General features: G+C 32.3%; 1 protein-coding gene across 1 annotated transcript in view; it reads left to right on the plus strand.

The window, feature by feature from the left end:
- Positions 1-236: 236 nt before the first annotated feature.
- Positions 237-17,939, plus strand: part of LOC127733669 (visual pigment-like receptor peropsin) — a 62,504-nt gene continuing 44,801 nt past the window's right edge. Inside the window, exon 1 of the mRNA XM_052242984.1 lies at positions 237-696. Coding sequence (XP_052098944.1) covers positions 253-696 — 444 coding nt within the window. The 5' untranslated portion in view covers positions 237-252. The remainder of the gene's footprint in view (positions 697-17,939) is intronic.

Genomic DNA, 17,939 nt, shown 5'->3' on the forward strand with positions numbered 1-17,939 from the left:
TTACAAGATCGGATTTGTGTAAACAAATAATTACATTTATTTAAAACGATGAATACACATATTTTACATCTATGTGAATATGTATACTTTGATTAATTTACTATAACACATATAATGAATGCCATATTTTATTGTATAGCCTTTGTTATGTTTTTGGTGACGTTCATTGGGTGCTCCGTGAATGGTGCTATAGTGTATGTAGTTTTAGTCAATAAACATCTCCAAAATGTGAACAATACATTTGTAGTATCGATGTGCATTGATGGATTTCTTATATCAAGTGTTGGTACAATTTTTACTGCAGCAACGAGTGTTAGAGGAGAATGGATTTTTGGAGATTCAGTTTGCCAGATGCATTCCTTTATAGTATTCTTTCTTGGCCTCGCAATCATCGCTACTTTGACCAGCATGGCTGTAGAAAAATACATAGTCATAAAAAAAGAATCAAGAAATATAGTAACAAAACGAGTGTGCCTATACATTTTGCTTGGATGTCATTTGTACGGTTTAGTGATTGCTGTAATGCCATTCCTTGGATGGAACCAGTATCAACTTGAAGGATATAACATCACATGTTCCTTAAAAATGGACGGCAACGACACGAATTCAACTTCTTTTAACATTTTTATGTTGATAGTGGGATTAGTATTACCTTTAGCCATAATGGTAACTGTCTATTCCAAAATTATTATCAAGGTAAGTGTCAGCCGTTCATTTAAACTTATGTTTATTTCGCCCTTAAATTTGACCCAACCTAATCTGATTTTGAAATAAAGATACCGATAAAAATATGTAGTCGAAAGACGGAAAAAAACTTACCAAAAGAAATATTTTTCTATAGAAAACCCTCTTCAGGTTAGGGGAGGGTTAAGCACTTAGAAACATGATTAACCCCGCCATATTCTTTATGTGCCTGTCCCAAGTCAGGAGCCTGTAGTACAGTGGTTGTCGTTGGTTCATGTCTGTTTTATTTGTTTTTCGTAAATTGTTTTGTTATAAATTAGGCCGTTAGTTTTCTCAATTGAATTGTTTCGTATTTTTCATGTAGGGGCCTTTTATAGCCGACTACACGGTATGGATTTTTCTCATTGTTGAAGGCCGTACGTTTGCCTATAGTTGCTTACATACACTTCATTTGAATTTTGGTGGATAGTTGTCTCATTGGCAATCATACCACATCTCCTTGTTTTTATATTAACAAAGCGCGACAGATTATTTTTTAGAAATACGCGACAGATTATTTCCTAGAAAAGCGCGATAAGTTTTTACCTAAAAATACATTTTTGGCAGACAAACCACACTTAAACTGATGATGAATTAATATGGTATGGAAAGGTACAAAATCTGCTCCACTAGTGCCACACAATGCGGCCAACTTAAGGTGCATTTGTAACTTTTCAATATTATACCAATTAATAATCATAATTCTTGTGCAACACTATCAATGTCTATTTCCATCTAAATTTGTCGACGAACGAGTCATACAATTACGATAACTAACTCAAGGACTAAGAAATAAAGATAATGATAGAACACTGTGCGGGACAAATTTGCCATTCCAGAATTGGCAAATCTGACTTTGTTGTTTTACAAGATATCAAAAATGTTTTTGGCCAAGTGATAGATAATTAAAAAGAGAAAAAAAATTCCCATGTGTCCCAATGTGTCACTGATCACTGTTGTCACTACAGCTGATTAAAAGTACATTTGACCATGAGAAATTTAAGAATTCCCATGTGAATATTAGAAGTTCCCATGGTCAAATGTAAAGTTCCAATAGGAACTTTAAAGTTCCAATGGGAAAACAAGAATACAAAAAGTTCCCATTGGAATTTTACTTTTCCTCTGGGAACAATTTTACTTCCCATAGGAAAATTTATTCTTCCTATGGGAACAATTTTTCCTCCCATGGGAACATAATTTTCAATGTGAACATGTTTTTCCATTTGAGAAAAAAGTTAAATGCAAATACAGGATATATGTTCAATTATTGTAGTATGCAGGTTTCAACAAGATATACATATGGTTTCGCATAGAAAGTTGCATTCAACATGCAACTTCCACGAAACTCTGATTATCCAGTAAAAATATGAAGCAATGAGAAGTAAGTTCTTAAATAAAGTTGTGTGTGTGTGTGTGTGTGTGTGTGTGTGTGTGTTGTGATAAACAAAATATTCTTTCGCAATATGTGTGTACATTTTGCTTCTTTCGTTTAAATATTATTCAATTGTTCCATAAAAATAAATCTTTTAAATGCTGGATTCATGATTAGTACAATATATATTTAAGGCGTTATTGTGTCATGGAAGGATTTCAAATATATTATTTGCCTCGGCCTGTATGAAATTCCTATAAAAAAAAACTGACAAATAGTCTGTCACCAACATTGTTTGGAAATAGATATGAATAAGAGGAGATAAAGGTATAAATCAACGAGACGACAATCCAACAACACAAAATAGCTGATGTAGTCATTTTAAGAATCACCAATAGTTTAAATGGAGATTATGACAAATTAACCATCAACAATAAATTCACTTTAAAAAAATAAAAACATAATCATTAATACGTGGCAAATGATAACCCTGATTACCGCTGGCAAAGTTCCAGTTTGGGGACAGGACCATAAAGATATGTTGAGGTTGAACTTATTAATTTATTCTTATAGGGAAACAATTTATCCATAGCCGAAAATGTAGAAGGCTTGATAATTATATAAAAAAAAATGTTCAAACAAGAATAATTTGATCTTATCTCGCAATATGAGAAATAGCAGTGACTGTATATTTTTCCTTTTTTCAACTTTCTGGTGATATACAATGAAAAAGACGATAATGCTCCTTCAAACTGTATATTATTAATCTTTAATTCACACCCGTAATTGTACATGCAAATCTGGATTCGTTTTTTATATTTAATTGAGAGATCATAAAAGACGAATGTAACAAAGACTTTCAAAGGTGTTTGCGAAAATGAAACAAAATGAAATTTCTTTTTTAGTCAAGTAACAAATTGAATAAGGAAATTTGATCGAATGAATGAAATAAACTTCAAAAAAATCTTTTTTAATAAAGTGGCAAAAGTACACACAAATTGAGTTACGTCGATGAAAAAGAATAATTATATCAATAATAATTATAATGTCAATTTCATAAATTCATAAATTCAAGGGTTGTAGATAGAAAACGAAGGTAGACATAGCTCTGATCGTTGTCCGTTCAGCGAACAATATTACATGAAATGCAGGATGATAGCAATAGAAAGCGAAAGAGAAAGATTTAATTGTAAAATCAGAGCTTTCCTTAAATTTAACATTCAAATTATTATTTTGGAAAACAGCAGCATACATGTTTTGATTTAAGAATACTACTGATGTACTTAACAATTAGCAATGTAGTCAATACAGCTGGCTCTCCACGAGTTCGGGATGGTTTTTTTTTGTTCAACAACCTAAAAAGATCAATCGGAATTGGCATTTTCTTCTTTTCCACAAGAACGCAGTATTAATGAGTAAAGTTGGAAGAATAGATTAATTTGGCTCGAATTTACAATAATGCAATCTGGTAGACATAATCTATTGCCGTCATACGCTCACTGTTTCATTTTAGAACAAAGCAATGCCTTTTATATGTTCTTCGACACATATGTTTAAAGATTTGAATTAAAGGTTACAATTGTAGCATAATGAACTGCATTTTCACTGACTCAAATTTAAATGTTCTGTTGAATCAGTTGATCATCTAAGAGGTCATCGATGTGTAATACTTACTGCTGGACGTTAAACAGTAACCAACCAATCTACGATGATACAATACAATCAATATATTTCTATCAATCATTTACTTACAGAAAAAGACTTTTGAATATAAAAGTATGATACAAATGCCTTTAATTTAGTGTATTTTTATTTTATCGAAACGAAAATTTTATAAACTATGGATACCGAAAAATATAAAAAAGGTGGAGGCATTTCTTGTGCAGTTGATAGTTGTACAAATAATCGTAGATGTGGAAAATAAATCAATATTTGAATTACATAACGAGTTGCACAATGACTGCCTTTGTTTGATTCCATATAACATGTATAAGTCTCATTTGATGCCTTCTGACGAGCCAACAAAACTTGAGTGGATCAAAGTTATAAACAGAAAAACTTTGCATAAACAGGGTTTTGTATGGTCCGGACATTTTTTTTGGATGGTGCACCGACTGCACACAATCCGTTTTTTTTTTAAATAAAACTTGTTTTGAAATTAAAATTACACTGGCAGACGAATGTTGACACGTCGTGAAACTACTGTAAAAAAACTTAAATAAATCTATGAAAATTAATCCGATGACTACAGTGCATCTGTCTCTTTTTTGTATAGAACATCCACACTTCAGATGCGGATCCAGGATTTTGAAAAGGGGGAAGGGGTCGCGGGCCCCCAAACTAGACAAAATTTGTAGTGGAAGCGGTAAAAAGTCTGGATTAACCATAAATGAAGCGCCATAAGGGAAACCTACCCCAGGCTACATGTAATTTTAATTGTAAGCAAATCAACCCAGTATGAAGAGACGAATTTTTTTATTCATGACGACTATTTTTATGCTGCAAAATGGACAGACATTAATTTCGACAACATCAACTCAGACAAAAATATTGTTAACAGAGGAGTAAGGAGTTCAAAATTAAATAAAAGGGGGGAACCACGTCAGCGTATAGAAATATTATGAATGACAGTAACGCCTTATTGTATACTTATGTAACTAAGTTTTCTTTTCTTTAGTGGAATTACTACACAAATTTAATTTTTACGATTTGGCAGATTAGCTGTTGCTCGATCGTATTGATGAGGTTAACACTTAACGTTAGTTTGATATTTGGTTATTTTGGACGGCGCTTTCATATTTCGAAAAGTAAGGCTTGTAAAATATTTTATTCCTGGGTGCCAGTTCTTGCTGAAAACCTTAAAGGTTTTACAAACAGCTGCACCCATAAACAAATCCTAGCAAAACTTACTATTAATGGCCGTTCCCTATAAGCCTCATCTTAATGGTCAATATATATGATATATGTAGGCCTGTACGTGTGTTTAAAGTATATTCACTTTACTTTCTTTATACGACGTATACAGTAACTTCTGTTTAAACTTAATTTGAACTTTCCTCATCAGTAGATTATTCTGTGCATGAATTATAAATTGGTTTTTGTTTAACATTAAAAAGGATTTTTCAAAGGTCTTGGTAATCAAATAGTTTACTAGAACCTACCGACCACAAGCGCAAAACTCTCGTCTCTGTTAAAAAGTTTATTAACATCAGCAGAGACAAGTAACTGCGCGTCGGGGAAAACGGGCTGTCGAATGATAGGACGGTCGGATTAGAGGATTGTTGAATTTTAGGACTGTCTCATTATCGGTCTGACCACCGAAATTTCTAGGATTTGATAAAATTGCAACTGGTTTTTCTAATATATCACATTCGACCCGGCAAGACAATTTATTTTTAATTATGTATGTGTTATAATAATCAATGTTATGATTACCAAATGATTATAATCGATATGTAACCTGGGATTAGTATTCGTATATATTATGCCCCGGGTGTAACGTACCAAATACAGTTATATTTTAAGGACAAGACACCTGGTCTGCAATACACTTATAATTCTAATGTCCATTCCTTATCTAATTACTTTATTATTTACAGCATTTATAATTTTGTCGAGGTCAAGTATGCCTTCACATTCTTGTGTTTATGTTAATTATATGCGGAAATATATGTATTTATTATACCTCAGTTATCATTTTCTAAGTGTAAAATCTTGTTGATATTTTTTCACGGTTGTAAGCCAGCAACCGCTACTACGACGACGCCTGGGAGTCTCGTCACAAACTAAGGCAGATCATCGGAAAAACCTGTCTATACGTCAGTTCGTTCGTTATTTCATAGCTATTTTACAAATTCCGAAAAATGATAAAAGAAAAAATAAATGTTCCCATGGCAAAAAATTATATGTTCCCATGGGAAAAAGAAATGTTCCCATGGGAAAAATGTGTCCCCTTGGAAACTTTAAATTTTCCCAAGAGAACTTTTAATATTTCTTATAGAAATTCTTAAATTTCCAATGGGAAATGTACTTTTAATCAGCTGTGACAACAGTGACAACAGTGACATGTTGGGACATATGGGGAAATTTATTGTTTTTAATTATCTATCACTTGGCTAATAAATATTTTTGTTATCTTGTAAAACAGCAAAATTAAATTTGCCAATTCTGGAATGGCAAATTTGTCCCGCACAGTGTTATATGATACCTTTAAATTTTGTTCTTCAAACTGTAAAACTGACCTGAATCATTTTGTTCAAAACCCGACGGACACGATCACACACCGCTGTTTATCTAACATCTAATTTCAATATTTGATATTACACGTAAACGACTTTAGAATTTTAAATATAAACTTTCAGTTTGTATAACTTTTCTTTTTAGAAAATAACGAATGCAGTTTGTTAGAACGAATTCGTAATCAGTTGTTACAAATAAAGGTGATTTAGTAGATTGGCTATTATTCTATGACTATGTTAGCATGTATCCAGAATTAGTTATTAAAAACAGTAGATATTGTATTTGTGTAATTGAATTTTAGAACTGGTAATCACGATATATGAATTGAAAGGTTCTAAAATTGCTTTCCGTTTGTTATAGAATATTACATGCTTCTTGAATTAGTAGGCAAACTAGCAACTTCATTTTTCTACCTAAACAGAAATGTCATTATTGATATATCATAAAAAGGAATTAAGAAGAATCCATTAAAGTAAATTGCATAATGATATAATAAGTGCTCATTGTTAAAGGTTGTAAGGTTCGCATCTGTCCTTTGGTCTAAAACGGTTAGTTGTCTCATTGCAATTATTCCACATCATATCTCCTTATTTTTATATTTCATCTTATCCCTACAATTAGGCTTTAATTTAAGCTCGAAAAATTCAATTATTTGCATATTTTGGCAGATAGTCTAAATAATAATAGTAATACACAGATTTTTTTTAAAGCAAGGTTGTTTTTTTAACACTGTGATGTCGACTGTTACCTTTCGATAAAAAACAATCTGTTCAAGCTGAATATTTATTATGAACATGTTACCAAGTAAAGCGCATGTGTGGCTTTTGGCCCCTTTGTCCGTCATTGTGCATTCAGTCAGTCAGTCCGCCAGTAATTTCGATTTTATGGTACTAACGCAAGTGCTTTAAATCCGATTACAATCTTATATTGATATATCGTCACATAGGATAAAAAAAATTGAAGTCACTAGGCCTTATGTCAGATCATAATGACAAAAAAAACATCAAAATTTGAGCAGGTCAGTGATTTCCGAATGCTGAATCAAATACTTTAGACGGGATTGCATCCCTACTCGGATAAATGGTCCCATATGATGATAGAAGATCCGTATTTATGTTGGGTTCACTGTGTCTAACGTTCAAGGTCAAAATAACTAAAATTAGACCGATTTTTGTGCAAAAAAAAAGTTTCTGAATGATAATTCATTTTTTTTAAATCAAATTGCAACCTTGTACATGGATATATAGTTCTATATCTATGCAATGAGATGAATATACTACCTTTTAAGGTCTAGGTCATAGATATTACCAAAAAGAAACGAAATTTGTACTGGAAAGTGCTAAATCAAATATTTCTTATTTGAATGAAACCTTACCGGTTGCTCAGTCTTTGGTTTTCTATGTTAACTGCGGCTTGTATAATGTTGTTTGTCTTTTGTTCGTTTTTCTTTTTTTTTTGCCATGGCAGGATCAGCTTGTTTTCGACTAATGAGTTTGAATGTTCTTTTGGTATCTGTCGTTTCTCGTTAACTTGGAATTGGATCGCAAATGATGGGAAGAAATTCCTTGTTGATTTTGTCTGAAATCATAACAAAAAAAGTAGCATACTATAAATAAACACGTGCAGAAAAAATCATATCAGCACGTCACGTTTAGCTCTTTCTAGTTATATTTTGGATGGGGGAGTGGGTGTGAGCTTATTCACTTAAGGATCTTTAATATTAAAAGGGCGTTTCATTTTGGGCATTTATTTAGCAGCATATTCTGTCCATATGTTTCAAAATTGTACATCCATCATAAATTCACATCAAACTAATCCTGCTATATAAAGGTTTGAATTATGCATCGGAAATTTAACATAGAAAAATCCATTAAAGTAAATGTCAACTTTTAATTAACAAAAATATCAAAGTCACTCAAAAGTATATTCTCTAGTAAAGAAAGGCCTAGTGGGAAGTTTGTAATATTAAATATATTTTTTGTTAAACACTATGTAATTAGATAGAGTAAACTTGATGCGATGACCTATGATTGCCTTTGTCTTCGTCATTTGAATGGATAGTTGTCTCATTGGCAATCATGCCACATTTCCTTATTTTCATAAAAATAGAATGAATTAAATACAAAAAGTTTAATCAAAGCAACCGAAATCCAACCAATATAACACATTGAAGGCAAAGAGTATTACAGAAATACATATATAATAGTTTGATACAGACTGATGGTTTCAATGATGACCTTTTCCGTGCTGAAGGCCTCACTGTGACTTTAAGATGAAGAACAGCAATAAAGGCGTTGTTCGTTTGCTTTTTGTGTATTTATGTATGTACTGATTTCGTGTCATGGATGGATACCCCATATCTTTTGTTTTTCTAATACATTTATAATAGTTGGATACAGAGAGAGGGTTTATATGATGACATTTTCCCCAATTTCAGTCTGTTACTAGTATAATATATTGTACACTTGACTTTTGATACACACACAGACTCGAGTTCACTAGATGTTCATCTTACAAGAACGTTAAATACGTAGCTTATTAAGCAGCAAATAGTTTCACAGTGTACTTCAATTCTGCCTTCTTTTCCATTGCCCAAATTCTGATCTACCATTTATATACTTTTTTTAATGTGTTGCTATGCTTAAACACCTCATACTTTGGTTTTCATTAATTTTGCCTGAGTCGAAATGTAAATTATGTTTCTTTTTCTCTTTACTTGTCGTTTTCATGTTATTTGATATTAATCTGACTGGGTGCGAAACATTGGATAAAATGAATGTTTACAAAGTTTATAAATTAATATAAAAACTGAGAATTTTCAAAAAATTCACATTTCACGTAGATCGGGTTACATACTTGACTAGAATACTGTCACAATATAAAATTATTCAAAATTATATTTTCATTAGTATTAATCCTACTTAGTTAATATATAAAAAGATCGATGTATGATTGATTGCTTCTCAGTGTCAAACAGAATGCATTACGAGCATTGCGGGGAGAATGATGCAAAACATTTTTTTAATATGAAACACATTTTCCTGCATACAAGTACAAATGAAACATAGCATCTTCTCTATGCGCACAGAGATCTGAGGTCTAGAATTCCACAGAACTTTGCTTACGGGCAATTGATACATGATTACCATTTTTGGGCGGTTTTCAAAGCTCTTCAACTTCATTATTGATTTGGCCTTCTATCTGTTATGGTTCGAGAACCACTGATGAGTCGGAGGTAGTCGAAACGCGCGTCTGGCGTTATAAATTATAAGACTTGTATATTTGATGAGTTTTTACATACTGTATATTATCGCAATTACCCCCGGTATGCAACATTTGCTTCCATTGAACTTTATAAACAATCACATTTTGATTGTGTTTTTTTTTTAAACTATATGATAGGTCTGAACTGTAATATGCAACAGTAATGTCTGGAAATTAGCTTTTCATTAAAAAAAAAATCGCAGAGTGTTCCGATTGATTAAAAACATAGGGACTACAGTAAGTTTTTGATTTTGATCGGTCTATTTTTAAATGTTCTTTCCTTTTTAAAGCTATAATGCATGATCGTCTTAATTTTACAGGATCTGTAATTTGGAGAATACTACAAACTAGAATTCTTCGTTTTATTGTGATGGGGTAAGATTTATGGATGTTGTAGTGCAACATTCGTTCTTATTGAAACTATTGGACTTCTTTTATAATAAATTCCATAAAATAAAGCATTTCATGATAATTCTTATATCCATTGAGATTAATTATCATTTTTATCATATACTTAGCATTTATATGATTGTTTTGTATATGTGTAACGAGCGGAAGTAAACTAGCCATAAATACACACCCAGGCTGATAACCTATATCAGCCTTATTTGACGTAACGTGGTCGGGCTAATATGGGGTTATTAGTCTGAGTGCGTTCGTACATCGGTAGTATTTGATAAAATGATTAATACATGGCTTTTTCCATATCGGCCTGGGTATCATCCCTCGACTCATTTCAGCCGTCGACTAACGTCTCTGACTGATTTGGGGTCTCGGGATGAAACCCGACCCAATATGGAGAAGCCGATATATTAGTCTGTATGTATCATATTTAGTATTGGTACCTTTTCTGATGTTATTATATAAACTGGTTAGTATACGCAACATTAATTTTGTTGATAGATATAACATAGATTAGATAGGTACAAAATGTATAATCTTTTAATTATAAAATACCAAAAGTGTATCAATCGGTCGATTTTCAAACCCTTCAAACGATATGACATCGACAAAAACCTCGACAGTAATGCATTTAAGCATTGTAATATCGTATATGGAACGACGTAAAGATTACTATTTCCGTTTCATGGGAAATTAAAAATCTCGTCTAACTTCATGTTATTTTTGTGCTTTTAATAACTAATCATCATTGCAATTTTTGTTTGGATATTAACTTTTTAACTCATCGTTTGATGTTAGTTGTATTTGGGGTGACATGTGTATTATTATGAGGGGAAGCTTTCTGCTACCATTTCAAAATCACATAAAATTTCAAGAAATTTATTGAAAACCTTCTATATCTTTTGTACGACATGTGGACGGACCAATATATCGATAGATGGACTGATGGATTAGTGTGTAATATCTAGTGGCAAATATTGCAGGCATATTCAGGACGAGAACCTGTCGAAGTGATATGAATATGAACACTTATTTGTACTGGACCGACAAACTGAGCCTGATCTTTACAGTCTTCAGAAAAATTTATTAAACACCATACTCATTATTTAATCGATGCATTTTTTTTTTCTGATTCCGAGGCTTACTCCTACATATTGCTTGCTTAGCAGAGAAACAGCAAATACCAAATTTCAAGCCTTTGTTTTGACCTGTCCAGGGTTCGGAAACACGAACTCCCGCAGTCATGGCGATAATGCAACCACGATACCATCCGACAAACGGATAATGGTAAACCATAATAGGTCATGTTTATTACAGCCATATAATTTTAGTCCAACGACATCTGGGATTTTCTTGAATAGACAGACACTTTTTATGGAAGTGAATCACCCTTAACCTTCATAATTTGTCAATCAGTATATATTTAATGATACTACACCGAAAATTTGTAATCCGTTTATTCCGTTCCATAATTCCATTTTGATGACACTCTCTGAGTTACTTAATTGGATTTCAAAAGGAAATGCGGAATTGTTGGAATTAGTTAATTTCATGTGTATTGACTTAAACGATACGAAGGATCCGAACGTTCTTTTCTAGTTTTTCGCTTCAGATGTACATGTATGAAGGTTATAAATAACGTAGTCTCGCTACAATCAAAAATAAAAGTATGCCGACGAAATGGATAGTTGAAGGGAATAAACCTCTTTTTGCCATCGAAGGTAAATCGGTGGATGCAACGTATATTTTTGTTGCAAATAACCGATATAGAAGTGAAAAAAACTTATCTTGTTTATGTAAAATTTAATGACGATCTCTAGACCAAAGTATATAGCCTAAAGACTTAGACTACATTATCATAGTTCTGAAAATGAATATAATCAAAGAGCTGGTAGCTCTGAGTGGAGAAATAGCCATTGTTTCCTTTAATATTTATAACTTAATAGTCTTCCTCAAACGATATTTACACTGCACATGTACTTGCTATTTGATTTAATCTAAATACTGATATAGTTTTTTTCAGCTATGAAAGTAATATAAAATTGCCAGGATGTCTGGTACAGTATAGATATAGATGAACAATATAATTGTAGTGCTTAAGTTTGTGTTCTACGTTTACCTCATTATTGGAAATTTAAATGCAATCATTTCAAAAGTAGTCCTTGTGAAAAACAAAAAAAAACAAAAAAAAACTCATAAAAAACACAAAGCTTATAATTTCTACGTCAAATGCGCGTTTTGTTTAACAAACGACACGTCAGTGACGCTCGAATAAAAAATTAAAAGACCAAATTAAGTACACAATTTAACTTGAATGTTCTTACCAATCCCACAAATTCAGTGACAAGCATACATTTCTATAAGGCTAAAATCACTGGTCAATCTGATATCTCTTTGGCTTTAGGGGTATATGACCAAAAAAGTTACAAGACTGCTTTGTTGTAAATGATCCAAGTCCAGGAAACTCTTCCAAAAATCAAGAAATTTAAATGACGCTATAGTGTGTGGTCAAAAAGATATGATGCTAAATAAATTCTACCAAGTATAAAATTAAGTCTCTTGGGAAATGGGGACTGTAAAATTTATCCTTGACCTTGATAATGACCTTGTGAACCTTTCTTTTCTATACTTGTTGGTATTTTATTTGCTTTTTCAAATGATTTGATGGTACAAAATAGATTACCTCGATATCTTATTTTTTTATGTATTTGTGACTGTCCAAAACTTTAGCCATTTATCAGCCGAATACGGAAAACAAAACAAAAATAAAAATTGTTTCTTCAAATGCTATTTCTTGATTGTGAAGCAGCTTCTGTCCAAGTTTTATAAACTTCTTTAAAATATGGACAAACTCATTGATGCCTATACGTTATTGATGCATGCAAACTTTAACCTTAGGCTTTACATGTATCTAAGTAGTAACTCCAAAAAAAAAAAAAAAAAAAAAAAAAAAAAAAATATTTAAATTCAACATTTAAAATTGATATTTCTAAATTTTCTCTAAATTTTGTCTTTTGATTATGATGAAGCATCTGTCCTAACCATTATAGAAATAAGGAGATGTGGTATGATTGCCAATAAGACAACTATCATATAGAGTTCAAATGAATTAGATGTATGCAAATATAGGACACCGTCTGGGCCTCAACTATGAGAAAATTTCCAAAATAATCAATGAAGAATGGACAAAAGTATTGTTGACTGAAAAAGCATTGACGGTGTATAAATGTTAACTGCAAAAATAAAATAAGTCCATTTAGAAGTAAAAATGACCCAAACAATTAAATCCTGCTATCCATACTTTCTTTTGACCATAACAAAGGTTCTGTCTAAGAATATTCCGTGAAGGATCAAAGTATTGATGTTACAAAAGAAAACTGTTAATAACAGACTGAACCTACATGTTGACAATTTTGAATACGAAAATGAATCAACTATGATCAAGATTTTCATAGCTGTAACACACAATCCAAAATTCACAAACAATCCGATATCATTGTTTACAATGTTGTCATTAAGAGTTGAATCAGGACGTGATTACATTAAAAGTGTGTAAACATGATTTTAAGACACAACACGTGGGTATAATACTATTGATTTTTTTTTTTTTTTTTGCATAGTTACTTATTAGTATGTGTTCCAATTAAAGTATCCTTTTTCGAATAGATTGAATATTTCTTCACACATCTCTTTTTTATGTACTTGCAGTTCATAAAAGGAGAACGATTGTCATTCTTATATGAACATGTCTCGAGTAAGGGTATTAATAGAGAGGAGAAAGATACGAAAGGGACATTCAAACTCATTAGTTGAAAATAAAATGACAACGCCAGGGCTAAAAAAGAAAAAGACCGAAAGACAAACAACAGTATACAAAACACAAAACTAAAGAATGAGCAACAAAAACCCCACCAGAAACTGGGGAAAATCTCAGGTGCTCCGGAAGGGTAAGCAGATCCTGCTCTACATGTGGAACCCGTCGTGTTACTCATGTAAGTACAGACCTGGACAGGTGATAAGTCTAATTCGGTGAAAAGAGGACGGGATTGTGGTTACGACAATTGGAACATATATCCATTGGATCTGTACATGTGAAACAGATATTCCATAACGGTCAACCAACTCGTGATGGCGTCCTTATAATTTATAAGTACATAATATACAATAAACAATCGTTGTACCTTCTCCATCTAAACATAGTATACATAACTATGTGGGTTTACCTCATTTGACCTGTACAGTTAACTATAGTTGTTAACATCCTTTTACCTAGCTCCTTGGTCGATAGTTTTCTCATTGGCATTCATTCCACAAATGACAAATTTATATATATTATCTTTATAGTATTAGACAGTACATTTCTTGAAAAGTACGTATACATATATGAAACTATGTCGTTTTATTACAATGACAAATACTCAGAATCCAAAGTAATGAGATGTAAAAATTCTGTTTCGTATAGAATAAATACAGTGCAACCTGTTATATAACTTCGTATTTTTTTCTAGTTTCTCTAGGTTCACTCTGTTTTCTTTCAACTTTAAGACTACTATAGTACAGTCTCATGTCAACAACATAATTTTTCCTGACAAGGGCATCGAACCTTGTTCACCTTCAATTGTCTGCATACCAGTAGTTTCCAGTGGTTTACATGATGTAACTACCGGTTCAACATTTAAAATTGATATTTCTTAATTTTCTCTAAACTTTGTCTTTTGATTATGATGAAGCATCTGTCCTAACCATTATAGAAATAAGGAGATGTGGTACGATTGCCAATAAGACAACTATCATATAGAGTTCAAATGAATTAGATGTATGCAAATATAGGACACCGTCTGGGCCTCAACTATGAGAAAATTTCCAAAATAATCAATGAAGAATGGACAAAAGTATTGTTGACTGAAAAAACATTGACGGTATATAAATGTTAACTGCAAAAATAAATAAAAGTCCATTTATAAGTAAAAATGACCCAAAAAATTAAATCCTGCTCTTCATACTTTCTTTTGACCATAACAAAGGTTCTGTCTAAGAATATTCCATGAAGGATCAAAGTATTGATGTTACAAAAGAAATCTGTTAATAACAGACTGAACCTACATGTTGACAATTTTGAATACGAAAATTAATCAACTATGATCAAGATTTTCATAGCTGTAACACACAATCCAAAATTCACAAACAATCCGATATCATTGTTTACAATGTTGTCATTAAGAGTTGAATCAGGACGTGATTACATTAAAATTGTGTAAACATGATTTTATGACGCACGTGGGTATAATAGTATTGATTTTCTTTTTTGCATAGTTACTTATTAGTATGTGTTCCAATTAAAGTATCCTTTTTCGAATAGATTGAATATTTCTTCACACATCTCTTTTTTTATGTACTTGCAGTTCATACAAGGAGAACGATTGTCATTCTTATATGAACATGTCTCGAGTAAGGGTATTACAAGAGAGGAGAAAGATACGAAAGGGACATTCAAACTCATTAGTTGAAAATAAACTGACAACGCCAGGACAACGCCAGGGCTAAAAAAGAAAAAGACCGAAAGACAAACAACAGTACACAAAACACAAAACTAAAGAATGAGCAACACAAACCCCACCAGAAACTGGGGAAGATCTCAGGTACTCCGGAAGGGTAAGCAGATCCTGCTCTACATGTGGCACCCGTCGTGTTGCTCATGTAAGTACAGACCTGGTGATAAGTCTAATTCGGTGAAAAGAGGACGGGATTGTGGTTACGACAATTTGAACATATCCATTGGATCTGTACATGTGAAACAGATATTCCATAACGGTCAACCAACTCGTGATGGCGTCCTTATAATTTATAAGTACATAATATACAATAAACAATCGGTGTACCTTCTCCATCTAAACATAGTATATATAACTACGTGGGTTTACCTCATAAGACCTGTACAGCTAACTGTAGTTGTTACCATCATTTTACCTAGCTCCTTGGTCGATAGTTTTCTCATTGGCATTCATTCCACAAATGACAAATTTATATATATTATCTTTATAGTATTAGACAGTACATTTCTTGAAAAGTACGTATACATATATGAAATCATGTCGTTTTATTACAATGACAAATACTCAGAATCCAAAGTAATAAGATGTAAAAATTCTGTTTCGTATAGAATAAATACAGTGCAACCTGTTATATAACTTCGTCTTTTTTCTAGTTTCTCTAGGTTCACTCTGTTTTCTTTCAACTTTAAGACTACTATAGTACAGTCTCATGTCAACCAAATAATTTTCCTGACAAGGGCATCGAACCTTGTTCACCTTCAATTGTCTGCATACAAGTAGTTTCCAGTGGTTTACATGATGTAACTACCGGTTCAAATCTATTGACACGCGATTAATTTGATAGTTAATTGGCTTCTTTGAAAATTTAGTGTTGTAACCAGATAAACATCTGCTTATCTAAACAATTTTTGATCTCTTCGGGTCTCATCTCATTAGCGTATCATTCACATGACCCTTATTGCATAATTTCTTTTCGGCCCTCTCACGATTTACCATTAGGCAAAGAAACGAATGAAACGGAAGTCAATCTCCGGTTAAAAATATTGACAAAAAGCACGATTTAGGATAATTATTGACAGCTGATAATTTTGATAATGACAAGACGCAGCAACTGTAATAAGGCCATGTCCCACGGACGCCCAGGTTATAAAATAGCACAAAAATATGCGTCTAATAACTTATTACATAAGTTTGAGAAGACTACGCATGTGCTTAATTAAGTAAACAATTTTGTTTGGTTTTTGTTTTGATTGGGGACAACACGTTAATTGAGGTTCTCCGTTTACTTGGGAAAGTTCAATTATAAAGTTTAATACAGGTTACTACTGTTAAATTATCGCATAACCGTTGAATTGTCATCGATTGTTTTATTGTGTAAATGAGACGTCCCTGCTTTGGAATTTTCTGATTAAAATAATTCCATTGCGGAATTCCCATCCTGAACGTTCCGACTCAAAATTTTTAAGCCATTGATGTATAAATACTTCAATACTTCAATATTTCAGAAGCTTACGCCATGGCGTTAAATATATAACACAATTGATGAAAATGCATCATATTATAAAATATTTTGAAGTCTCTGTAATGCTCATTTATAATCTCATATGGTTGTGGTCTATTATCTATTTGCTGCATGAAAGATATTTCTCGTATCACACAAAAAGCGATACGAAAATGCGTTAGTTCGGTTGGTCTATGCTGCAATCATTTACGAAATTGCATCATTTTCATTGGATATTTGTTTGATCAATTATGGCTTTCCTTTTTGAATTTTCCTCGGAGTTCAGTATTTTTGTGATTTTACTTTTCAAAGGTTTCATCTCCTCCTTGGCAACGGAGTTCTTCAATAACACAAAACACTCAAATGTTTCACATGGAAACGCCCCATGTTGATAATAGTATTGGGTACTGACACTTTATTCTTAATACCGTAAGCGGTCTTACATTGGAAGTGAAGCTTCTGAAAATGCAAAGATATTTACCATAAAAGAAGTATGTTTGATAACTCGAGAAAATTGAACATCACTTGATATATACTCTCCATATCCAACTATCGCGGTCATCACGTGACTTTTACACTTCAGTTGTATATCATTAATGGCCGATTGATTATCAATGAAAATGAACGGGGTACATAGATTAAACGGTCATAACTTTTTTGTTGCATTGTGTATTTTACCTCCCAACCCCGCGTTTTACAGTACATTCACTTTTACAATTAAAAATGGTTTAAGTTTCAGTTCAGATATATGATTTCTTGCTTCAAAATAAGTTTGAAAATTGAGGTGACATAACCACACAGCCTCCGTTAAAACTCGATAAAATTGCAATGGGACCTTATTATATAATCAATTTTCTCAACTTATTTATTATTACTAATATCCTTC

The sequence above is a fragment of the Mytilus californianus genome, unplaced genomic scaffold (genome assembly GCF_021869535.1).
Source record: "Mytilus californianus isolate M0D057914Y unplaced genomic scaffold, xbMytCali1.0.p SCAF_3, whole genome shotgun sequence".
Lineage (NCBI taxonomy): Eukaryota > Metazoa > Mollusca > Bivalvia > Mytilida > Mytilidae > Mytilus > Mytilus californianus.